This window comes from Musa acuminata, chromosome BXJ3-4 (assembly GCF_036884655.1).
Source record: "Musa acuminata AAA Group cultivar baxijiao chromosome BXJ3-4, Cavendish_Baxijiao_AAA, whole genome shotgun sequence".
Lineage (NCBI taxonomy): Eukaryota > Viridiplantae > Streptophyta > Magnoliopsida > Zingiberales > Musaceae > Musa > Musa acuminata.
The window spans coordinates 2,657,190-2,680,410 of record NC_088352.1 but is presented as its reverse complement, the minus strand read 5'-3'; the positions used below and the strand labels follow the sequence as shown (position 1 = coordinate 2,680,410).

General features: G+C 39.1%; 4 protein-coding genes and 1 long non-coding RNA gene across 15 annotated transcripts; 2 read left to right on the top strand and 3 right to left on the bottom strand.

The window, feature by feature from the left end:
- Positions 1 to 276: 276 nt before the first annotated feature.
- Positions 277 to 7,337, bottom strand: LOC135634770 (uncharacterized). Of its 8 annotated transcripts, none has more exons than XM_065145339.1 (11): positions 6,920 to 7,337; positions 6,576 to 6,733; positions 6,193 to 6,260; positions 4,862 to 4,987; positions 4,729 to 4,786; positions 3,306 to 3,455; positions 2,333 to 2,543; positions 2,002 to 2,047; positions 1,424 to 1,544; positions 1,149 to 1,221; positions 277 to 861 (listed from the first exon to the last, which is right to left on the bottom strand). In XM_065145339.1, exons 4-11 carry the CDS (start codon positions 4,925 to 4,927, stop codon positions 624 to 626), a joined length of 963 nt encoding a protein of 320 aa, XP_065001411.1. In that variant the 5' UTR covers positions 4,928 to 4,987; positions 6,193 to 6,260; positions 6,576 to 6,733; positions 6,920 to 7,337; the 3' UTR covers positions 277 to 623. The 8 variants fall into 8 exon arrangements, with proteins under 8 accessions (XP_065001411.1, XP_065001413.1, XP_065001415.1 ...); XM_065145341.1 differs by having other exon boundaries at positions 6,861 to 7,186; XM_065145343.1 differs by lacking the exon at positions 6,193 to 6,260 and having other exon boundaries at positions 1,149 to 1,232; positions 6,920 to 7,050.
- A 153-nt stretch (positions 7,338 to 7,490) lies between these two features.
- LOC135634772 (glycine-rich RNA-binding protein 1-like) lies at positions 7,491 to 11,898 on the top strand. 3 transcript variants are annotated; one of them, XM_065145346.1, is made up of 4 exons: positions 7,491 to 7,771; positions 9,616 to 9,733; positions 9,826 to 10,076; positions 10,958 to 11,898. In XM_065145346.1, the coding sequence occupies exons 2-4, from the start codon at positions 9,625 to 9,627 to the stop codon at positions 11,537 to 11,539; spliced, it is 942 nt and encodes a 313-aa protein (XP_065001418.1). In that variant the 5' UTR covers positions 7,491 to 7,771; positions 9,616 to 9,624; the 3' UTR covers positions 11,540 to 11,898. The 3 variants fall into 3 exon arrangements, with proteins under 3 accessions (XP_065001418.1, XP_065001419.1, XP_065001420.1); XM_065145347.1 differs by having other exon boundaries at positions 7,703 to 7,775; XM_065145348.1 differs by lacking the exon at positions 7,491 to 7,771 and having other exon boundaries at positions 9,664 to 9,733; positions 9,826 to 9,894; positions 9,974 to 10,076.
- Positions 11,899 to 12,818: 920 nt separating this feature from the next.
- LOC135635250 (uncharacterized) lies at positions 12,819 to 13,548 on the bottom strand. Its single transcript, XR_010495571.1, has 2 exons — positions 13,387 to 13,548; positions 12,819 to 13,096 (listed from the first exon to the last, which is right to left on the bottom strand). It is a non-coding gene; the product is annotated as an uncharacterized LOC135635250 (long non-coding RNA).
- Positions 13,549 to 13,563: 15 nt separating this feature from the next.
- On the top strand, positions 13,564 to 17,495 carry LOC135635249 (uncharacterized). Its single transcript, XM_065146206.1, has 3 exons — positions 13,564 to 13,954; positions 16,837 to 16,993; positions 17,265 to 17,495. Exons 1-3 carry the CDS (start codon positions 13,772 to 13,774, stop codon positions 17,393 to 17,395), a joined length of 471 nt encoding a protein of 156 aa, XP_065002278.1. The 5' UTR covers positions 13,564 to 13,771; the 3' UTR covers positions 17,396 to 17,495.
- Positions 17,496 to 19,322: 1,827 nt separating this feature from the next.
- LOC135635248 (COBRA-like protein 4) lies at positions 19,323 to 21,242 on the bottom strand. Of its 2 annotated transcripts, XM_065146205.1 has the most exons (6): positions 21,114 to 21,242; positions 20,948 to 21,027; positions 20,430 to 20,886; positions 20,210 to 20,354; positions 19,845 to 20,122; positions 19,326 to 19,773 (listed from the first exon to the last, which is right to left on the bottom strand). In XM_065146205.1, the coding sequence occupies exons 1-6, from the start codon at positions 21,184 to 21,186 to the stop codon at positions 19,475 to 19,477; spliced, it is 1,332 nt and encodes a 443-aa protein (XP_065002277.1). In that variant the 5' UTR covers positions 21,187 to 21,242; the 3' UTR covers positions 19,326 to 19,474. The 2 variants fall into 2 exon arrangements, with proteins under 2 accessions (XP_065002276.1, XP_065002277.1); XM_065146204.1 differs by having other exon boundaries at positions 19,323 to 19,773; positions 19,845 to 20,354.
- Positions 21,243 to 23,221: the final 1,979 nt, after the last annotated feature.

Here is a 23,221-nt window from a genome sequence, read left to right as displayed (position 1 = left end):
TCTACAATCAATGAACGAAAGGAGCGTCTGGATCTACTCTTACTCTTACTCTACGAGTGATCTACTCTTACAACAATGCCCTCACAACAATGCAACATCAGTGATCTACTCTTACTCTACGATAAGATTTCCTCAAGAGAAAAATCCTCCATTTTGTTAAGGGAATCCTTTCTCCTAATATGTTGAAAATAATCGAACGAAATATAAAAAATATTATATTTATATTTTTTTTATAAAATTTATATAAAAACACTGTATTACAGTATTATCGTAATATACTATAACATTTTCCTAATATTACTGAAAATATTATAATACAGTATAAATATTTACATTAAAATATGAAAAATCTCATTCCCAATTTTCTCCAATGCCAAAAGTAGGGCCAAAGGATAGACGGGAGAGTGTGGAACAAGCAAGTTATTCAAGGAACATAATATCAAAGTCACTAACAAGCTAAGGAATCCCACTATTCTGCAGTGTAGGTTAACACATGATCGTGCCTTACTAGAAGAATTGTGTTGACTGTTTGTTCCTCTTCCAACCAGCTTGAACTTTCCATGCAAGAAGATTGTTCGAATTGTTAGAAAGAACTTGATAATGGTCATGATAGCAAAGGCAACTCAGGTGCAAGATTCTGCTTCTTGAATGTTAGGGCTTGGGTCTAGTGATAAACCAGTGACTCCATTGAATTCATCATCTAATTTCTCATTAAAGTGATCTCTTAGGAATTCCACAGCCATAAAGGTGAGGGCAGAGGCTGGGACATACCACATTATTCTCGGAACACTGCCTCTAAACATACCATTAAAGCCCTCAGCCATCCATATTCTTTTTAACGCATCCAGCCATCCGTTGTACCTGCCAAATGCATGCGGGGAACATATTCTTTTTAATGCTCTATGTAAATGTTAAAAAAGAGTTAAGAATGTACATTGCTTCATTCATTATCAGTAAATGAGGATACTGTCAACATTCTTGAAAACAAAGGATATTGAGATGGAGAAGATTGGTGTGTTTTTGGAGATCAAATGCAATCTTCTAAAAGCATATATCAATTGTATGTTTGGTGCTGCTTCAGAAGTTATAGGTGCAGCAGGAATTAGTATCAGCTAATTTATTCTTATGACTCAAATGAAGTCTTGTACCTTATGGTCGATCCTTGCACTTGCAATCTTGTCTTGATCACATCCAAAGGAGTTGTAAGGTATGCACTAAATCCTGCAAAACCACTAGAGATATAAAAAATTTACAGTATATGTCATAATGTCAGATGTTACCAGCTCTACCACACAGACTCATGAGCTTATGGAAAAAACTCACACACTATAGAATAGCAGTGGGAAGAAGACGTTCATTTCTTCCAGCAGATTTGAGGTATCTTTCATTTTTTATACATGCAACATGAAGATTAGTAGCTTACCACCAGCTAATCCTCCTAAAACCAGACCTTCAAAAGAACTGCCAACATGCAGGTTACTATTGGGTAAAAAACTCTGCTTTCCATACTCCGTGAAATCTTTTAGTGCTTCATAAAAGGTTACCTGAAGGTGGCAAAACAAGTATTGGTAGGTAGACTTGAAAATTTTCACAGTAACATATACAAGGATGCCAGTAGTTTATAGAGTCATAAGCTAATGTGATGAGGCAAGGTCCGAAAAGCCTAAGGAACTCGGAGATAACGGAAACATAGTAGATGAAGAGCACAATTGCCTATGTAAAATTTTGGATAGAGGTGGATATTACTAGGTTGAACCAAAATCTGGCCAACAATTGGAACTCTAGCTATTACAGAAAGTAACCACATCATTAACAAGGCAATACCAATGGTGTTGGAAAATGTTAGATAGAGAGGCTACTCCAAACATACTACAAATGTAGAAATTGATCTACTTCAAACATAATGCAAAAGTTGAAATTCATCTATATGCTAAAACCAGAAAGTGTATATGGAAGAAACAACCCACATGGAGAACATAACCAGCATTTCACCATACTTACCATAAGACCAGCAAATGGCACATCCCTCGCAAGTGTAGACCAGTACCTAGAAAAACATTGGGACCATGAGAAGGAATTCAATCTACGCCAACATGTTTAACCAAAAGAAATTGTAAACTGACATGAGAAAGATAGTGGTATATAATGGAGAGAATCAATAAACATGCTCGGGTAGTATAGAATCTACTCGAACAACACACAAGCAACTTGGTCTGAACATGAAAACATGCATATGTGTGTGTTTCCACACTTGCATGCATGAGTGTGACAAATTTAGATATATGCAAATGCCCTCTGAAATCAAAATAAAAATGTTAGAAAAAAATAGTACCCGACATATAAACCTTTTAGACCATGTTGCTTCCAAATTGAATGGCCTGCTTGAAACATTCCATTATAATAACCATACATTCTCTCCCCTGGCTTCTGAGAAATGTTCTCTTTCATAATTGTTGATGCCCAAGATTTTCTAGTGCCTTGCACCTGCATACGTTGTTTCATGACTTCACATGGCACATAGACAAAAGAACCAAGTGTATCTCCTGAAATGGAATGAATAGAGATTAAAATTCTTCAAGGCAACTATTATGTTGCTATCTAATATCAAGTTGATAGTAAAAACTGGTAAACTACTTCTTGAAATTTAATGAAGTCAGTTGTAAATAAGTTACATGTTATACTGTGCATGCCGGTTCTGGGGAGGATCGTCAACCACATACCATGTGAAATTTCAAGTTTAATAACATGTGTTGAAATCCATATGTGGCACAAATTATAAGCAAATTGTGTATATGAGGCCATGAAAATCATCACAATATTCAACGAATATGCAGAAAGCAAAATTACAATATCAATGTTGTCAAATTATTACAAGGAACGGTGATTCCCTTGTTTTCTGGTCATAATTCTCTGATTATTCTCACTAGACTAACTCAATTGGCATGGAGATTATCTGCAATCAATGGTAATTAATTACATATGCATGGAAAAATAAACGTTAAGATAATGTGCACTTGCATAGGATAAGCTAACAATTAATAAGAAGAAAGTTTACATTCTTAAAATTTTCATAATTTTCCTTAACCTAGCAGTATTCAACCAAGTTTTGCATCTCACTGATTATCAAAAGGAATAGGAAAATTTAACATTTAGAGCTAATTTAAAAAAGTCCTGTTAAATTGTGTAATCTGGCATCTAACAACTAGAGTTTATGAAACAAAGGGTCAATGAGAAAAGTGACATTCAGAAAGAATCTTGAGATTTTGCTATTTGAAATACTTGGATGGCACTACACTGTTGCTCACCGATTGCTCCTGCAATGAAGTGAGACCAATGACCACTAAGTCTAGGATTTACTTCGTCCAACCATTTCTTGGTAGATTCTATCACACCAAAGTAAGTTGCACCGGTTGCCAGTGATCCAGTCACACCTGGAGTGATTCCTCTGTAAAATCCTGGAAAAGAGAGTAAATTTAATGCACATGGGTGTTAATAAAATCATAATATTTCTTAGCCTACATCACACGATATTTCAATTTGTTAGGTAATCTTTTCCATGGTAGAAAATTTTTCTACATAAATCATCTAGTATTTTGACAAGTTACAGGCAAATAGTCTCTCTGGGACACACTGATGCGTTGAGATATGAATCACTACTACAATGAAGGCCTACCATTGTGAGCATCAGATTCATATTCCAAGGTACAAGGGCCTTTTTTTGAGAAATCACCAAAAAGCATGTACTTCTTCCATCAAGGGATAATAATGCATAATACCCAACATCTTACCATGCCAAAGATACAATGCACTGATTAGGTCATCAGTAACCTATGCATCCATTACAAGTAGATTAGGAGGTATTGCCAGGCATTTTATCACATTTTAGACCATTATTTTGTTAATAACAAACTAAGAGTTTCATCATATACCCCTTTAGTTGCTGTGTTACTCTATGCCATTTGTTTTGATAAAGACTGAACTTTTTATATACCATCATTTGAGAAAGCATACTAGCCTAGCCTAATGACACCTTTAATATACTTTGACAGTTAAAACATATAAACAAAAGTAACCAAGTTATGTGAAAATGGGAGAACCACATGAATAAAAAAATGATCAAGTGTTCGATTCATGGTTCACATTACCGGTCTGATCCGGTGTATCGACCGTCTATCAGTATGGTACATACTAGGTTATACCGAGCATACTGACACACGGTATACTGAGATGTACTGATGTACCACCCGTACCGATCCTCTATCGGACCGGTACATACCACCCACACCGACTGATACGCTTTGGTACGTCAAACCTTGGTTTGACCCGACATTAGACTTATCTTATGAAGAACTGGTAACATACACTTCACCAAAGAGGTCAAGTGTCCATAAGAAACAGAGGGAAGAAAGCAATGAGCTGAAAGAGTGCAACAAATTAATGTGCCACTGTTAGCTCTGAGGATTAGGTGGGAGCTGACCTAGAATGCCCAGATGCTACATGTACCTTCTTAAACTAGAAATACAGGTGACACATGACCTAGACATTTTGTATACATACAGAAATGCCTTCTAATAAAATGGTTTTATCCTACATAAAAAATAATCCAAACAGACAAACTGAAGCATCCTTTGTTGGTTGCAATAATTAAGAGGAAAAACAAAACTACCTTATACCACAAAAAGGAACTCAACTATGGAGTACATCAAATGGGTAGCAAGCATGCTATACCTCTCAGGCCATCTGAAACCCAGACATTCCTGACCATTTGCAGTATGTTCTTCTGAGCCTGATTAAATCAAGTAATGAGGTTCAAAACATATCCCAAAGAATTTAAATCTAAACTAAGCTGTTAAAGTTATACATGAGTGCCACTAATAACAGCCTGACTCTGCATTCTTGTTTTCAGAGTGTCAATCGGATGCATCATACCCTCTCCAAACCCACCAGCCAATGCTCCCCAAAAGAACTCCCTCCCATGTTCAAGAACCTAGATAATACAAGAAGGCTCATTTAGTCAAGAAGCCTGGATAAAGATACCAAAATAAGGACAATTACCATATATCTAGGGTAGCACAACTAGATAAGAGTCATGATTGCCTACTAATAGATTATAATGTGTGCCAAAATTTGAAAATTAATCGAATCTAATTCTAGCAGCATATACAAAGATCTCTCTGGTCCATCCACAAGCATGCTAATTGGGACCAAAGAGCACCAAGCTATCACATGATTTGAGAGGGAATGACATGATGTTAAAGCACAAAAATGCAAGCACAGAACAAGAATTTTAAAATAAAAAATACCAAGATTTTCTAGAACCAATATAAGTTTTTAACTTCAAAACCCGGAAATCCACATTAAAAAAGAGATGAAATAATAAAATTGATTGTTTGTAACAATCTAAAATAAAAAAACAACCTGTGTCCTTTTAAAATAAAAATGTATTGCTGGTCAGATTGAATGATACCAGACCATATGATCTGACACTAGTTGTTGGTCAGAATGAAACTACAAGTAGATATTCTGTTATGTATACTGAGATAGATATGCTACTGCTAGGTATAACATGACTGAAGTAGATTATCGAAACTGGTACTAAGTTGAGACTTAGATCCTTAGCTGATAATCCCTTGTTGAAAAATAAAGCATCTGGTACTAAACTTTAAGCATCCAATGATAAAATTTACGCATATAACTATCAATTTCTGTAAAATTAGAAAATTCTCATGTTAAGATTTCTTATAACCAATATCAACAGTTAATATTAACAATATTAGAAGATTTAGAAATCTATGGAAACCCTAAAACTATGAACTCTTCAAAAATCATATTAAAAATTTTCAGACATAGAAGTAACTATGTAAAAGCCATTTGGTTTCTTCCTCATGATGCATTGATTATATCCAAGTTCCATATATGGTAGCAGAAAGCTTCTTAAAACTTTAATTTGCACATGTCTCTCAGTAATCAACAAATTATTTTGTTGAGTCTATATAAAAATTTTCAAGAGGAACAAAATGTAATATTTAAACAAAGAAATTAATGCACTTTCTAATATTGCTCATGAAAACATGAGCAATGATAGCCAAGTTGGAAGGCCATTTGGCTATTCCTGTTCATTCCAATTGCAAGTCATTCCTAAGGAAGTTGGCATATATTTCAAATATCATCCACTCTGCAAGCTTTCTTTACCTGGTTCAATGTAGGATCGCCAGACAAATTTTGAATCGCTTGCAAGCCCACATCCACTTGATTGACACCTGTGATAAATATGTGAAACAACCACTCTGCTAGCTAAAACCGTCACAGTGACATATTACCTGATCAAATACTATTATCGATTCCGCTAGTCAGAATCATGACTCTGCCGAAGTAACAACTTTTTAAAATAAAAAAACAAAGGATTTTCAATGCAAAGTGATTCCTTAAGCGGAAAAGATCAATTTATCACAAGATTAACATAATTTCTAGATCTGGAGAGGTCAAGCAGCAATTCAATCAAAAGAAACGGAGGGCCATGGGAGATCCAACCGGCACATGTACAATAGGAGGCGGCTGATTAGGGGAGCGAATACCTTGATGGTGCGCGCTTGCTCGGAGATGAGGGAAGCCTTGGCGAAGGTCTCCTTGTCGACGAAGACGGCCTTCTTGGCGAGGAGTTTCTGCATCGAGTCCGGATTCGCCCCCATCTCGGAGTCCCCGCCGCCCTTTTCCGCCATCCTTGATTTGCCGCCTGCGCCGAAAGCGCACGATTTCAAACCCTTAGGCGACGGACGTCAGATATCATTCAAAGAAATGAAATCAATATGATTAACGAAAATAGGGATTAAAAAAATGACGCCCCATAATTAAGTTTTTACCCAGGTCGCCATTTTTTTCGTGACTGGACGAAAATACCCCTCCACCACCGGTTACCCACCTTGAGCGGCGCCGACTTCCTCGCCACTGTCGCTGCCCCTCCTCCGCCGCCGCCGCCGCTTCCTCCCCTTCTCCCTTCTTCCCCGCCTCCCGCCCTTCCTCGTCGCAGTGGGATAAGCGGGTAAAGCGGCGGCGGACGGCGAGAGGGACAACCGCGGAGGTCTCCGCCGGCGTCGCCGCTACTCCCACCGCGACGGAGGTCCTCTCCGCTTGCAGCGCCGCCCGCGGTTGCCCCCGCCGCTGACGCCCTCCTCCCTTCCGCAGCCCGCGGCTGCCCCCTCCCTCAGCAAGGCCGCCTCCGCGGAGGCCCGCTGCTCCCACCGCGACGAGGAAGGGCGAGCGGCGGGGAAGAGGGGGGGAGGTGGAGAACGGGGAAGGGAAGGGAGGAGGGGGCGGAGCGGGCCGGCGGCGACGCTGGAAGACCAGGGCCGAGGGGGGGGGGGCGCAACGGCAGTCGCGAGGAGTGTGGGTGGCTGGCGGAGTATAGAGGGGTATTTTCGTACAATCGATGACAAAGGAGCAACCTCCGGTAAAAATGTATTATGGGGCGTCATAGGTTATAAGTCCGGATTTGTTTTAATGTAAAATGTCCAAAAATATATAATAAACGTCAGATGTATCGTCTCGAAATTTCAAAGCCTCAGTTTAGGGAACTTGTTCCTCAGGAGCAGCGAACAATTCTCTCCCCCCCTTGTAGTGGATTTCTTCCATCCAACGGCCATCTGCCCTCCATAGCAAACGAACGGATAGATTCCATCACCACCAGCATAAAAGATCATCTGTCGTCGCAACTTTAAACCCTCCGACGAACGGAAGGGTTTTAGCCGCACCCGAAGAGCCGCAGCCGACGAAGGTAGGTAAACCTACTTCTCATCTCTTCCGATCCTTTTCCTCCTCCGTCGGCCCAACTATAGGGTCGATCCGTACGGTTTCTTCTTCATGATCATCTGTCATTTCTCGTGGTTGCGAACTTTAAATGTTTTTAAGGTTTTTCTTGATTTGATATATTCGTTCATCAGTTTGTCGTCTATATTCTCCTTTCCCAATCTTTCTTTGTTGATGTATCGAGTTTGAGTGTGCGTTTTCAGTTTGGATTTCTCATGTAAACTTAGTCAGCTACAGGACAACACGAGGGTTTTCATTGGAGGTCTGCTTTATCTGTTGAGTGTCAGATTTGTACACAAGTCTGGCTCTTTTATGCGTTTAATTAATTTCACCTTCTGTCCTCTGAATGGTGCTAACTCTACTTTTCCACTGCATGTGCAATCATAGTAGTATAATGGGTCTTATTGGATATTAGCGTTGTTTCTATGCTCAACATTTGTCCATTTGAGTTAATCCATACATGGATAGTTTAGAAAACTTTTTTACTTTCTTCTGAAGTTGAATATGATGCTTATATTTATTTGTCCGATTTATTTTAATGACAGATGTGTCTTCGCATATCAATAATTCATTTAGTTGAATCATCTCTTGGATATACAATGAGATGTGTTGGTATAACTAAATAAATTTTCTATGAGTAGTTGATGGCGCTATGTTTATTGTGTGTTCTTTTGTTGAGTAAGTTTAACTGCTTAACCAAAGGATTTGCTTAGCTACTTCACTTGTTCCAATTAACTTTAACAGTCTGATCTTATTATACTTGATTTGATCCTGGGTCATATGGGTAACGTATAAGCCTAAGGCCAATCCAGTATGTTAACTAAAAAATGTATCTTATATAGATTAACAATGCTTTAATAGAAAATTCATATTGTCTGTGTTATGTTGCATAAAATATATTTTTCTAAAAGGATTTGTGAGAGCTTCATAGTCTTGATATTTCTACCTTAGAATTTGATTGTATAATTATTATTATTTTTTATTTGAGTTATTTGCATTTGTGCAACATGTCTTTTTAGTTGCTGTTTCCCACCATATTTATTTAAAATTATATTTTTTATCGATTGAATGCAAGTATTTAAGCATTCTTTAAGTGAATATTAGTTGATTAATTTTGACACAACATGGTTTCAAGCCATTACTTGTTTTGGCATTCATACTATACAAACCACAATATATTCTTGTATTACCTACTTTGACCCTGGAACCAACTTGAGGGTACATAGATAGGTTCCAATTCTAATTTTCCTAGCGAAAGTAGTGGCATAAAAAATGACAAACAATTATGCAATTGATCTATAATCCATTTGCAGTGACCCAGATGTTTAATCTGGATATGCTATCAGATCTTTTCCTAGTCACCAACTAAAGGGAGTAGCTATGCATCTAGACAGGTTGCATGTTTATAAACACATGCTCAACTTGGTTATTCTATGCCTGACCATAAATGTACACATCCCGGTTTGATGCAATCTGATTTCATATCAGATCGGGTCAAAATGTGATCGATTTACAGCTCCAACTTAACTGGCTGGTAGAGTTCTACCTACCAGACAACTTTAGACTGCATGGTAATTCATTTGAGGTTTGGCTTTCTAGAACATTTTACAAATGTACCAATATGACAATTTAATAGCTGATTCTGGAGTCTGGAAGTTAAACAATTGTTGGTTCCTACTGTATCTTGCCTCCTGAACCTACATTGTGTGCCAAAAATTGGAACACACTTTGTTCAGCTTGTTTGCATTCTTTCTTCTTTGTGTTGCATTATCATATTTTCTTTAGATGTCTTCCTTCCCTTGTTATTCTCAGGAGTGAAGAATGGCTTTTGCAAACAGAATCGGGAATCTCTTAAAGAAATCTATGACTTCCAGCCCATCATTATATCAAGCAATACGATGCATGTCATCGTCAAAAATTTTCATTGGAGGTTTGGCATGATATAACCAAGAACATCTTTCAAAGCTGGCAATTGATTTAATGTTGGTGCAACTTCTAATGTGATTACTACTTGCTTTGTAGGACTCTCAAATGGCACAGATGATCAGAGTTTAAGAGAAGCATTTACTAATTACGGTGAAGTTGTTGAAGGTAAGTGGTTATTTTTCTTTACTGAGAAAATAAATAATTTACTTTACAAGCAAACACACATGTTCTCCTGTGCCGCTAGAGTTATCATGGATAGGGAAACTGGACGACCCAGAGGATTTGGGTTTGTCGCTTTTACATCTAATGAAGATGCCTCTGCTGCCATATCTGGCATGGATGGGAAGGTACATATATTGGACAGTTCATTTTGCGTACTGTTAGTTTTGTTTGCTATATGATGTTTATGTGTCATTTAATCAGGACGTAATCTTGTTGCAACAAGAAAGTGATAGACCTATTTTAAGGGAAAATTATTGACTCATCGGCTTTACAAGTTCATGGAAATTTTTGGGTGTTGATATGGTGAATAGTGCATATAATATATCTCATCACATGGCTGCATAATCATTCTCTGCCAGTGTGTTGCTTTATTTAATCACCACTCCACATGGTGCTGTTATCCTCTTGAATTGTTATCCCAATTTTTCCCCAAGAAATCCGAAATGTTCTCAATCTAATTAATTGGAGATTGTACTAGTTCCAGGTTAACTTGATAGAATGATTTTCATTTTTACTTGTAATTGGTAATTGTCAACATAGATTTTGAGTTCCATTCTTTTATGTTCTTCCATATATTAACTGTCAACATAGATTTTGGTAATTGTCAACATAGATTTTGAGAGAGAGTAATTTTATGAAAATTGTAGAAAGATGAAAAAGGAAATCCCAAATTGTACTTTATGTGGGGCAAAAAATGGCCTACTTGTGATTTCATATGATCTTCTACAATAATGTTGTGTTAGGGAAAATTTTCCAAGATTCATTATCATGGGATTGTACTACTCGTCATTGAGCACTCTCTAGAAAAGTGTAATTTGTGATTGACAAGTATCAAGGCTGAATAAAGTAACTGTAATTTTCTATCATTGGGAGCTATTCATAAAAGAATATATGTTTTTGCTGTTAAGCATAATGTTGTTTATCAATTTTCAAGATGGAAACGTTAAAAAATAGAGTTCTACAACCTTATGTCTAATATCAGTGATCACTCTTACAACTTCATCAGGATCTTCATGGTCGGATGATAAGGGTTAACTATGCCACAGAAAGAACAGGTGGATTTCGTGGTGGCAGCTATGGGGGTGGTGGCAGTGGCGGCGGAGGTGGCAGTGGCTATGGCAATATGGGAGGCAGCTACAGTGGCAGCAGTGGTTCTGGTGGTGGCTATAGCAGTGGAGATGGGTACGGTGGTGGAGGATATGGAGATGGTGGCTCAAATAATTATGGAGGGAGCTACAATACAGGCCCCGCTGGTGGCTCTGATGGTACTGGTGGTGGGTATGATAATGCTAGTGTTGGTGGTAGTTATGGAGTTGCCAATGGTGGCTGCAACGGTGGTGTTGTTGCAGAAGGTGGCAGCAATGCTGATTATGGTCGTGGTACTGGGTATGATAATGCTAGTGTTGGTGGGAGTTATGGCGTTGCCAATGGTGGTGGTGGTGGCAGTTATGGTGGCAGCAAAGGTGGTGTTATTGCAGAAGGTGGCAGCAATGCTGATTATGGTCGTGGTACCTATGGTGGGAGTGAATCCACAGGCTTTGGCAGCAGCTTCAGCAACAATGGTGGATATGGTAACAACAACCAATAGGATTTCAAGGACGACGATCATGTGCCTAATCTGTACGCGCACACGCGAGGCTAATGGCCGAATAAGCAAGTGTATCTCAATAGTTGGAACACTAGTTGGGTGTCCCATGATCTTGGAAACAAGAGGATGAATACTTTTATCCATGTGGATAATTGGGATGCTCATATACTCTTGGATTTGGGTTCATCCTTGCTAACAAGACACCTTTTGATTCATGCCGGTAGTTGGGATTCTCATAGACTCTTGGATCTATTTGGGCTCATCTTTTGTTAACAATATTAAGGAAAGAGAAGTGCAATTGCACACTCTGACGGTTAAGAGAAGTTGGATGGTTAACAAGTAGGAAGAACACTTTGTGATGCTTCTTATCCAGTATTCGATGGAAAAACATAATGATGAGCTGAAATATCCGAATTATTTGAAGTTGCTTCAACCAGTGAATCTGTGAATCTTCAATGCTGCATCCCGTCATATCTGTTCTGTTCCTTTTGACAGCGTTGATGACTCCGCATTGATCCTATCAACCTTTTCTCATTCTTAAATTTTCTAGCATGTTTATTTCTATTTAATAATACAGTGAAAATTTGCCAATAGATACTGAAAACATGAAGACCTCATGCCTTAACTTGAAGAACATTATAAATCGATGACTGACTTAATATATTTATGATTGAAAACACCATTGATTCAAAAGTGTATTTTTAGCCAACAGTTCCCCATGCAAATCTAGAATAAATATATGTATATATATATATATATCATACCGGATCCAATTGTATTTTCATTGACATCGAGCAAATAATTTGAATGAATTTGATTTAATCTTTCTTTTCCCCGAGTAACTGGTTACATACATTCACTTTCTATATAAAATATTTACTAATCTATTTTGAATCAGCTATATCCACATATACATATATTTATATCGTATATATTTTTAAATTCGGAGAGATAAATGTGAATTTCACTAAATTTGAAAGGATATAAATATATTATTATTATTATTTCATTGGCCCTGTGCAAAGTATTGTTAACTAAGAATGCAGACTGGACTGTCATTAACGACACTTAGGTATAACTTTCTATGATCATACCCAATAATTTTTATTCTGGATTTAACAGCTTAGTTTAGATTTTTTGGAATATGTTTCTGAACCTCATTTTACTTGAACTAAATCAGGCTCAGAAGAACATACTACAAATGGTCTGAGAGGTATATAATGCGTTTTTCTAACAAATAAGAAGATATTTTTATTTACTAAAAAGAGAGTCTAAAATATGATCTATGCAGGTCAGTGTGCTGCTCCATTACATTCCTTAAAACAGTCATAGCAATCAATCAAAGGTTTGGAATTGTAAAATAAAAAGCATGAATACCTATCAAGATATTTCAAATCTTGCAATAAAAAATCTATTTCAAGAATAATTGTTTTGAAAACCTCTTCACGAGTCCTTTCACTCTTGTAACTTCACATTCTATAGTTGATAAGTTGAGGAAGCCTCCATGCCAAGCAGACCTCCAATGAAAACCCTCGTGTTGTCCTATAGCTCACCAAGCTTACATGAGAAATCCAAACCAAAAACGCACACTCAAACTCGATACATCAACAAAGAAAGAAAGATTGTCAAAAGGATAATTTAGACGATAAACTGATGAACGAATATATCAAATCAACAAAAACGTTAAAAACACTTAAAAGTCCTAAACCACGAAAAATGATACATGATCATGAAGCAAACCAAGCCGCGGCACGGATCGATCCTAGGATCCTAGGGTGACGGAGGAGGAAAAGTATCGGAAAAGATGAGAAGTAGCTTTAGATATGCGTCGGCTGCGGAAAAAATACCTTATTTTTGGAGGTGCGTCAGTTGCCGCTCTTCGGCTTCGGCAAAAGCCCTCCTCGGCAAATGCCGACTGTTGACCTTTTATATTGGCGATGATGGAATCCTATCCGTTCGTTTTCTACGGAGAGCAGATGGCCGTTTGATGGAAGAATTCTACCACCGGGGCGAGTGGGAGACACTTGTTTCGGCTCTTGTTTGCTGCTCCTGAGGAACAAGTTCCTTAAACTGAGGCTTTGAAATTTCGAGGGGATATATCTGACGTTTATTATATGAATTTTATCGTTATTTTCGCTAGTATTATCGATTTCAATTCTTTTAATGACCTCAGACGTCCATCCGCGAAGGGGTTGAGATCGGACGCTTCCAGCGCAGGCGGGCAGAGCAACGATGGCGGAAAAGGGCGGCGGGGGCTCCGGGGGAGAGAGGTGGAAGGCGGCGATCATGAACCTCTCCGAGATGGGGGCGAATCTAGACGCGATGCAGAAACTCATGGCCAAGAAGGCCGTCTTCGTGGACGAGGAGACCTTCGTCAAGGCTTCCCTCATCTCCGAGCAAGCGCGCACCATCAAGGTATTCGCTTCCCTTATCAGCCGCCTCCTATTGTACATCTGTCGGTTGGATCTCCCATAACCCTCCGTTTGTTTTGATTGAATTGCCGCTTGACGTCTCTAGATCTAGAAATTATGTTAATCTTGTGAAAATTGAGCTTTTTGGCTGAAGGAATCACTTTGCATTGACAATCCTTTGTTTTTTTTTTTTTTAGAAAGTTATTACTTCGGCAGAGTCATGATTATGACTAGCGGAATCGATAATAGTATTTGATCAGGTAATATGTCACTGTGACGGTTTTAGCTAGCAGAGTGGTTGTTTCACATATTTATCACAAGTGTCAATCAAGTGGATGTGGGCTTGCAAGCGATTCGAAATTTGTCTGGCGATCCTACATTGAACCAGGTAAAGAATGCTTCAGAGTGGATGATATTTGAAATATATGCCAGAACTTCCTTAGGAATGACTTGCAATTGAAATGAACAGGAATAGCCAAATGGCCTTCCAACTTGGATATCATTGCTCATGTTTTCATGAGCAATATTAGAAAGTGCATTAATTTCTTTGTTTAAATATTACATTTAGTTCCTCTTGAAAATTTTTATATAGACTCAACAAAATAATTCGTTGATTACTGAGAGACATGTGCAAATTAAAGTTTTAAGGAGCTTTCTGCTACCATATGTGGAACTTGGATATAATCAACCTGTCATGAGGAAGAAACCAAATGGCTTTTACCTAGTTACTTCTATGTCCGAAAATTTTTAATATGATTTTTGAAGAGTTTCATAGTTTTAGGGTTTCCATAGATTTCTAAATCTTCTAATATTGTTAATATTAAATGTTGATATTGGTTATAAGAAATCTTAACATGAGAATTTTCTAATTTTACAGAAATTGATAGTTATATGCATAAATTTTATCATTGGATGCTTAAAGTTTACTACCAGATGCTTTATTTTTCAACAAAGGGATTATCAGCTAAGGATCCAAGTCTCAGCTTAGTACCAGTTTCAATAATCTACTTCAGTTATGTTATACCTAGCAGTAGTATATCTATCTCAGTATACCTAACAGAATATATACTTGTAGTTTCATTCTGACCAACAACTAGTGTCAGATCATATGGTATGGTACCATTCTATCACGGACTTAATTGGTTTTGCCTAAATCGTGTGACACCCTTGCGTGTCCGTCCGCAAAAGTCAGCCTCCCCGAAACCTCTCATGGTCCCTTAGGATCTACAATAGAGAAAACGAGTTAGAGAAAGTGCCTCACTCGGGATCCACAAGCAAACATTCCAGGAAACACTTAATAGACAATGCAAATTATAAACAGACTTTACAAGCTCTGAACGGTTGCACAACAAAGGGTCAAAATGATCCACTACAGACCGAATATCTCTCACAAGTGTCCACATGATACATCATTTATTTACAAGCGGCCACCAAACCCAACTAAAATGGGGCTGTTAAGTCTTCGACCGTTCCTCTACATGCTGTGCAAAACATGAACAAACAGAAAGACATGGACATACATAAGTATTACATCAAACATCCTGTTTAGAACTTTGTCCGTGACATTCTCCCCCACTTATTCCTTCGACGTCCTCGTCGAAGCCTTTGCCGACACTGCAACTCCTCGCCTTTGTTGAGTCTTCAATCTTCTGCTCTGATACCATAATGTCACAGCCTTAGCTGGAATTGCCTAAGGCATGAGGCACCCTTGCGGCAAAGACGCGAACTTAGCTTGCGTTGCATAAGTCGCGCTTCGCCCTTGCTATTTGCGTCCGCAAAGATCAGCCCACTTGCAACCTCTCGCAGGTCCCGAAGGACCTGTAAAAGAGAAAATTAATTAGTTCGAAGAACGAGCGACGAACAAGTCCCGACGTCTCGCGAAAAGGGGAAGCTTTACAAGCAATTCAGCGAGCACCTTGCGTGCACAAGAGAAAAGAAGGAGAAGGGGAAAACAAGGACTTTAGAAGGTTGAACGAACAGCTGTAAGTCCACAAACAGCTGCTCACTGGGTGTCGGGCGTTGAACACTCTTTCGCAAGTTCGCACGTTACCTTGACGGGAACTTGTTGTCGCGCCCGGCACCCGGTGAGTAGTTGTTTGTGGACTTGCAACTGTTCGTTCAACCTTCTAAAGTCCTTGTTTTCCCCCCTCTCCCTCTTTTCTCTTGTGCACGCAAGGTGCTCGCTGAATTGCTTGTAAAGCTTCCCCTTTTCGCGAGACGTCGGGACTTGTCCGTCGCTCATTCTTCAAACTAATCAACTTTCTCTTTTACAAGTCCTTCGGGACCTGTGAGAGGTTGCAAGTGGGCTGATCTTTGCGGACGCAAGTCGCAAGGGCGAAGCGCGACTTAGGCAACGCAAACTAAGTTCGCGTCTTTATCGCAAGAGTGCCTCACGCCTTAGGCAATTCTAGCTAAGGCCGTGACAATTCGGTCTGACCAGCAATACAATTTTATTTTAAGAGGATACAAGTTACTTTTGATTTTAGATTGTTACAAACAATCAATTTTATTATTTCATCTCTTTTTTATGGTGGATTTTCTGGTTTTGAAGTTCAAACTTATGTTGGTTCTAGAAAACCTTGGTATTTTTTTTTTAACTCTTGTTTTGTGCTTTAGCATCATGTTCTTCCCTCTCAAGTCATGTGATAGCTTGAAGCTCTTTGGTCTCAATTAGCATGCTTGTGGATGGAGCAAAGCAATCTTTGTAGAAGCTGGTAGAATCAGATTAGACTAATATCCAACTTTTCTTCTGGCACACATTATAATCTATTAGTAGGCAATCATGACTCTTATCTAGTTGTGCTACCCCAGATTAATGATAATTGTCCCTATTTTGGTATCTTTATACAGGCTTCTCAACTAAATGAGCCTTCTTGTATTTTGTAGGTTCTTGAACATAGAGTAGAGGCTTTGGAAAAAGAACTCGATGCTGCAATTGCAGCTGCAGCTCGTGCACGTTCTGACAAAAGACAGGCTGAGGCAGCTCAGCGGGCTGCTGAACTACATGCACAGGATCTTACAAGAGAACTCGAGAACACTACAAGTATGGATTTCCTTCTTTTTCTTTTCATCCTTTAGTTGTATAATTATAATTTAAATTGATTACATGCTTTATAATATATCTGCATCTGAAGTTCCTTTCTTCTTTTTTTCTTTCTTTGTTTGAGAAAGAGGTATCCGCATCTGAAGTACACTAATCAATATTTATCACCGTAAGATGAATCAAGTCAAACAATGGTCCGAGTTTTTGGATCCTTTGGATACGATTTGAATTGGCAATGACATATCCATTTTTTTTTTGCCCTTTTCTCCAGATGTGTTCAAGCTACACATGGAAGAATTGCGCTCTCAGAAAGAGGAGATATCAAAGAAAGAAAGTGAGATCAAACTATTGGAAGCTATAATACAGACGATAAGTAAAAATGGCATAGATTCTGATGACTAAGTTTGTACTAGAGATTTGCTTAACTGAGGAAAAGTTCTGCTTTCCTGTAGTATTTTTTATTTTTATTTATATTAATCCACCAGTTGCATTATTTAGGCTACCATGGTTTATCCTATATTTTCCTCTAGCATTTCCTATACTGTAGTTATCCTTGCATAGTTTCCTCTAGCTTTGTTGCCCTGTTTACCACTGCACCACCCTCTGTTACTCGAGTGGGCAAGGAAGGATGATGTTCCACTTCTCTTGAAGGGATAATGATTTCAATTCACTGGTGGAGGCAGAAGAAGCTAGAAAGTGATGAGTCGCATGACATCTTTGAGGTTGCATTCTATGAACAAATCAAGTGGGTCAGAGGTTGGAGGATTAAAGAAACATGAAATATGTGAGCTTGGAGATAACAAGTATATTCTGTTATTCCTTAACTTGAGTGAAAGGTGCATATAAGTAACCACTGGTGGATGGTGATTTGTGCATTCATAAGATTGTCATTATTATTGAACCTGAAAGACAGCCTTGATACATGGTTAAACCTTTTATGTGCCTCCATATATCATCACTCCTTTGTGGAAGAATTCAACTATGTCACCATCATGCATGATTTACTCTTCTGAAATATTATTTTAATAGAATTAGGTGAAATATATTCGATTCTTAATGCCGCTAATGCATGCTCATGCACCTATTGTGATAGAGTAATTTAAAAAGTCATTGTCTAGAGAGAGATAAGCAAGAGATTGTGCATCAAATGTAATCTTGCATTCCTTTCAAGACCTGACTTGTATGCTGTTGATGAACATGAACCTGTGCAATGCACTTGTAGCATGTATTATGATGTGACATCACAGAACAGAGATCTTGATGAAGAAAAATGATCAGAGACCAAGGATGTCTATTTTTTGGGGGGGTATTTTGTCAAGTAATATCTCCAGTATTCCTACAAGATACAGAATAATTCTGGGGTATTTTGTTGTCAGCAACTGCATCTCTGTCCTCTGTTGCCCTGACAAGCCTCACCCTGTAATAATTCCAAGGATTACAACGAATGAAATGCTCTAATGTGGAACATGAAGACCTTGCTGAGGGAGAAGATTCGTGAGCACAATTCAGAGAGATTCCAATACCTTCTTGTCATATCAGAGCGCATAGTGTTAACCCATCCGAAGTGAAAGGTAAGCATTTGTGTTTTAACTTCCATTTACATTGGTAAAATTGTCCTCTTTGCAGTACTGTAAAACAAAGCCTGCTTAAAAGCTTCGATGAGGTGCATTATTTAATGGGTGCTGATTCTATGCAACTCTGCAAATATGATGGTGAGACTAAGATGTACTCATCAAGCATCACAAGCCTTGCAGATCTTGATTCTTAGATAAAATCCTCAGGTTTTCTTTGTATATATATTCTTCACGAGAAAGAAAATATAATTAAACATGCAATGCTACTTTTACATATCTTTGTTGATTCTTCTCTACAAATTCATAAACAACAAAATGCATTCAATACTCTACTTATTCCTGTTCTTTTTATGTATTTTTAGAATTTTTCAGCAGATCATTTGAGAATGATTGTAGAAACTGTGGGCATTATGCTGTTTGTGTTTTCCACTGCCTCTCTTGAGGCTCGAGTCACAAGCCCTTTCTACGTGTACAAAAGCATGTATTTCCTTTTACGATGCACACAAATAAAATCCTTTCTTCCAACCGGAATATTAATTTCTTGTAGATTCTGACCCGAGACTTAAACAGCAGATAATTAGTTGTTCCTCTGGCGGAAGACTTTTGTCTTTTCTGCAGCTGCGAAGCAGTTTTAGAGTGAATTGAAAGAGTGATTACTTGGTGTAGAGAGGTTCTTAGTGATTTCTCATATGTAAATTTCTTGTCTGAAGCTCGTCGTGGCTTTTTTTTAACAGGTCTTCAACATCGAACATGTCTTCAACAAACAAGGTCAGTAGATCTTTGTATTGAATTGGCCATTAATTTGACATGATCCTGCTGAGGTCCTCACAACAAGCAAAACATCGAGCACATCTACATACACTGCCCAAAACTTTGGAGTCATCGATCGATGTGAGCTTCTCCAAGTCTACCATGGCGCCGCCATCTGTAGCAGTAGCAGGGCGAGCAGCAGCGCCGCGAGGTTGTGCAGGATGACCCGAGCGCTGACAGGGGAAGAGTTGGGCAGGTAGGGGTACACATCCGGCGGCGGCAGCATGCACTCGTCGCCATTAAAGTAGACCTTCCGAGGGAACGCCCATCCTTGCTTGAACGTGAAGGCGTCGGCGTCCTTCCGGAGCAGGACCTCGGACTGCACGTTGCCATACGCGCCGGCCTCCATGAGCACATCATTGTAGTACTTCATCCCGTAGAACATGCCCGTGTCATCTGCAGAGAAGAAAGTACGTCTCAGACTCGTCCTTGGGCGAAACCTCCAAGGGGAACCCTTCTCGACTTACTGATGGAGCCGTAGGCGACGAGGGGCTTGTACTCGAAGCTGAAGACCTCGGTGACGTTGTCGAGGTTGGGGTGCTGAACCACGAGCGTCCACTGAGTGTAGTTCATGCGGTAGTTGAAGTTGGTGATGGCGACCTTGGCGCGCCAGTACTCCTTGTAGTTGAGCTTGACGTGCCAGTGGACGCGGACGGGGCACATGTGGTGGGTGCACTGCAGCAAGGGCGTGTTGTCCTTCTTGGGCGTGTTGATCCCCGGCGTGCTCAGTATCTTGGAGTCGCTCCTGTTCCAGGGTCGAGTGGGTGGAAGGATGGATGAGAGATTGGGGATCGGGGATTTGAAGACGGGGTGGGGAGGAGTATGTACGTACTTGACGCAGTTCTTGTTCTCGCAGCCGCAGGCGCAGGAGGGGCAAGGGATAATGGTGTCGTTGTAGAAGGACGAGAAGGAGACGCAGCAGGTTGGGTGCTTGGAGGCCAGAAACTGTGAGTAGGTGCAGGTAACATTCCAGGTCACTGCATGGCAGCTCTAGAATCCATCAGTCTGCTGTAATCTAAAAGCTTAAACGAGTGGACGAGACACGAACTTACTGAGAGCTTGCGTCTTTCGACGCTTGTCGGCCGAGAGAAAGGTCGTGGAGGGCACCACCTTCGCAGGTCCGCAGGTGTAGCCGAGACCAGGGCCGAGCAAGGTGAAGTTATTGGGCAGCTTCACCGTCTTGTTGGAGGTGCCGGAGAGGCCGACGCTCACCTGGAAGGCGGAGACCGCGGCGGCCGGATCCTGGCCGTAGGACGCGACGACGCCTCCCTTGCAGCAGTTGGCTATCTGCTGGTTGTAAGGGACGCCGGGGAGCAAGTCGACGACGGCGGGCGTCCTCTTGCAGCAGTGGGGGATGTTGCCCTTGAACTTGGAGCAGTCTCCTTGCTCGGTGGCCTGAGCGCCCACCATGGACCAGATCACCTCCTTCTTCGCCCACGTCCACCCCATGGTCCACCCCGGGCTCATTATTTGCCGGTACATTTGGAAGTTGTTCATCGTCACCACCGCCTGCGGTCACAGAATCGATGTGTAACTTCAAACAAATAGGTAGAGATGAGCAGAAACTTACCACATATCCATCAGCCGTCCATGACATAACGTCCCACTTAATCGTGATGTTTCCGGTCGGGTCCAATGGATCATAAGCCACTGTTCCATGAATACCAAACAACATCGGAACCCAAGAAAGCTGATGCTCAACTCACCTCACAACTGTCTGAGATAAAAAACGAAACCTGCATGAGACGACAACAGCAGGACGACGGTGATGGAAAGAACACAACGCAGCTCGGTTCGGTTCAGCTCCATCCCCAGCAACCCACGTCGCCAAAATACCAGCTTGAGCGAAGGAAGCAGGAGGTGACTCGTTGGTCTTTATGGAGAAGAAGACCGGAGCGTCCATTGTTTGATCGCTCACCAACTGGTTTGTTGGCGAAGATAGGCGGACAGCAAAAATAAAAGACTTGTATCACTCTCAGATCTTCCCATTCCTTCTTCTTTCTCCCGTTTTCCTTCTATATTAATTCCTCTGTTCTGAAGCAATGTATTCGGTGAGGGGAGGAAGAAAGGGACGCGGGAAAATTGAAGAACACATCTCAACGGTTGGCTGTTCTTCGATAGAGACTTGAAGCATCTCAAGAATTCAATTAAGAGAGACAAAAAAAAAAGGTGTATATATATATATATATATATATATATATATATATATATATATATATATATATATATATATATATATATATATATATATATTTATATTTATATATGTATAAATACAAAATCAAATCCATAGTGTTTCGCTCATTATTCCATCGCATGGCTGAGTGAACAGATCCAAGATCAGAGAAGCTGGCGATTGATACATGTGTGATCGAGCAGTGGTTGGACATTTCCACAGAATCCAAATGGCAATCCAATTTCTCCACCTTCAGATTGACCCTGCAGGAAGGCATGCTTTTGTATTGTTAGGGAAGGAGGAGTTGGCGGCAAGTAAGCAGTCCCTATCTGAAGGTTAATTCTACTTGGCTTCCAAGCCATGAAGAAGATGCCATTTTTTTTCCTCTTCTTTTAGGAGACGACCAGCCTGTTCATCATATAATAATGAGGAGTATATATGTACTCCACTGTCTGCACTGATATTACGAAGAAAATAATAAATGGTGGAAAATTGTATGCTTATCTCGAGCTAAACTAATTATTTCGAGCATTGACTTCGATAATGTACGATCCAAGCAAAAGATCTCACAATTCTGGGCTTGTGATTACTGATCTGGAAGCAACTAGTTGTGCTTAGTTGACCAATCATTTCATAAACACGACAAAGAATAGAGTTGCATTATAGGAAAAGAAGAGGGGAAAAATATTCCAAAATCTGCGCAGCCAATTCCACATCCACACATGAAGATTAGGATTGAGGTTATGTATTTTAATCAATGATTCAGACTCAACGAAGTTAAAAGATTAATTATCCCATCAAGTCATATCATGATAATATTGATATGAAAAAATAATTAATATAATTGAAAGAAAAAAAATCTTAATATAAAAAGAATAAATACAGACATTAATAGTTACACATAAATCAGAATTAGCCATATAAGATTGGCATGGATCAGGCAGCATAAAATGACATATATATTATTTCACATAGATTGTGAGGAACTTCTAATAGATAATCTCATGATTATATGATATAAAATCAAATCCTAATTCACAACACTTATTTTCCAAATTTCAATTTCTTGTCTTCCAAATAATCTTATTCTTTAAGTAATTTGAATCATATTATAACTCTAAAAAATATTTGCCAACCTATTAGAGTTCCAATTGGAAGTCCATTAGAGATTAGGAATTTTCGAGAAAAAAAAATTTCCTCTTTTAAGTGATCAAAAATAAAAAAATAGATATATTAAAGATAATTATGTATTATACAGTATTATTCTAATTCATCTTATTTCATCATACTCTGGATATAATAAAATTTTATTACATTGTTGAATCGGATATGAACAGTTGCATAAAAGAATGACGAAGGAAGATACGAGGGAACAAATACTAAAGTCTCTCCTATATTTCAAAGCATAAGATCGAAAAAATGGAACCACTATTCTAAGGAAAAGGTGTGTAAATATTTGTAACAGCTATATATTGCATCATCATCTGGCAGCAATACCACGGTAAATGAGATCTGATATCACTGATTCATCTAATCCTAGCAAGTCTCAACTAACTTAATTAGTAAATATTTATAGATTATCATAAGATCATATGTTTGCATCCTGTCTTCGTTATTTATATTTTACAATAAAAAATATAATCTTTAGTTTTAATAAATTTAATTTAA

Excerpts from the sequence above, each read along its gene's own strand:
- LOC135634772 (XM_065145346.1), top strand. The coding sequence starts at position 9,625 with ATGGCTTTTGCAAACAGAATCGGGAATCTCTTAAAGAAATCTATGACT. Across the intron at positions 9,734-9,825 it reads GTCAAAAATTTTCATTGGAG|GACTCTCAAATGGCACAGAT; the intron begins GTTTGGCATGAT and ends CTTGCTTTGTAG. Across the intron at positions 10,077-10,957 it reads TATCTGGCATGGATGGGAAG|GATCTTCATGGTCGGATGAT; the intron begins GTACATATATTG and ends CAACTTCATCAG.
- LOC135634770 (XM_065145337.1), bottom strand. The coding sequence starts at position 6,719 with ATGGCGGAAAAGGGCGGCGGGGACTCCGAGATGGGGGCGAATCCGGAC. Across the intron at positions 1,545-2,001 it reads TGCCATTTGCTGGTCTTATG|GTAACCTTTTATGAAGCACT; the intron begins GTAAGTATGGTG and ends TGCCACCTTCAG. Across the intron at positions 1,222-1,423 it reads TTTAGGAGGATTAGCTGGTG|GATTTAGTGCATACCTTACA; the intron begins GTAAGCTACTAA and ends GTGGTTTTGCAG.
- LOC135635248 (XM_065146204.1), bottom strand. The coding sequence starts at position 21,186 with ATGGAGCTGAACCGAACCGAGCTGCGTTGTGTTCTTTCCATCACCGTC. Across the intron at positions 20,887-20,947 it reads GGACGGCTGATGGATATGTG|GCGGTGGTGACGATGAACAA; the intron begins GTAAGTTTCTGC and ends CTGTGACCGCAG. Across the intron at positions 19,774-19,844 it reads CGTCGCCTACGGCTCCATCA|ATGACACGGGCATGTTCTAC; the intron begins GTAAGTCGAGAA and ends TCTTCTCTGCAG.
- LOC135635249 (XM_065146206.1), top strand. The coding sequence starts at position 13,772 with ATGGCGGAAAAGGGCGGCGGGGGCTCCGGGGGAGAGAGGTGGAAGGCG. Across the intron at positions 13,955-16,836 it reads AGCAAGCGCGCACCATCAAG|GTTCTTGAACATAGAGTAGA; the intron begins GTATTCGCTTCC and ends TGTATTTTGTAG. Across the intron at positions 16,994-17,264 it reads AGAACTCGAGAACACTACAA|ATGTGTTCAAGCTACACATG; the intron begins GTATGGATTTCC and ends CCTTTTCTCCAG.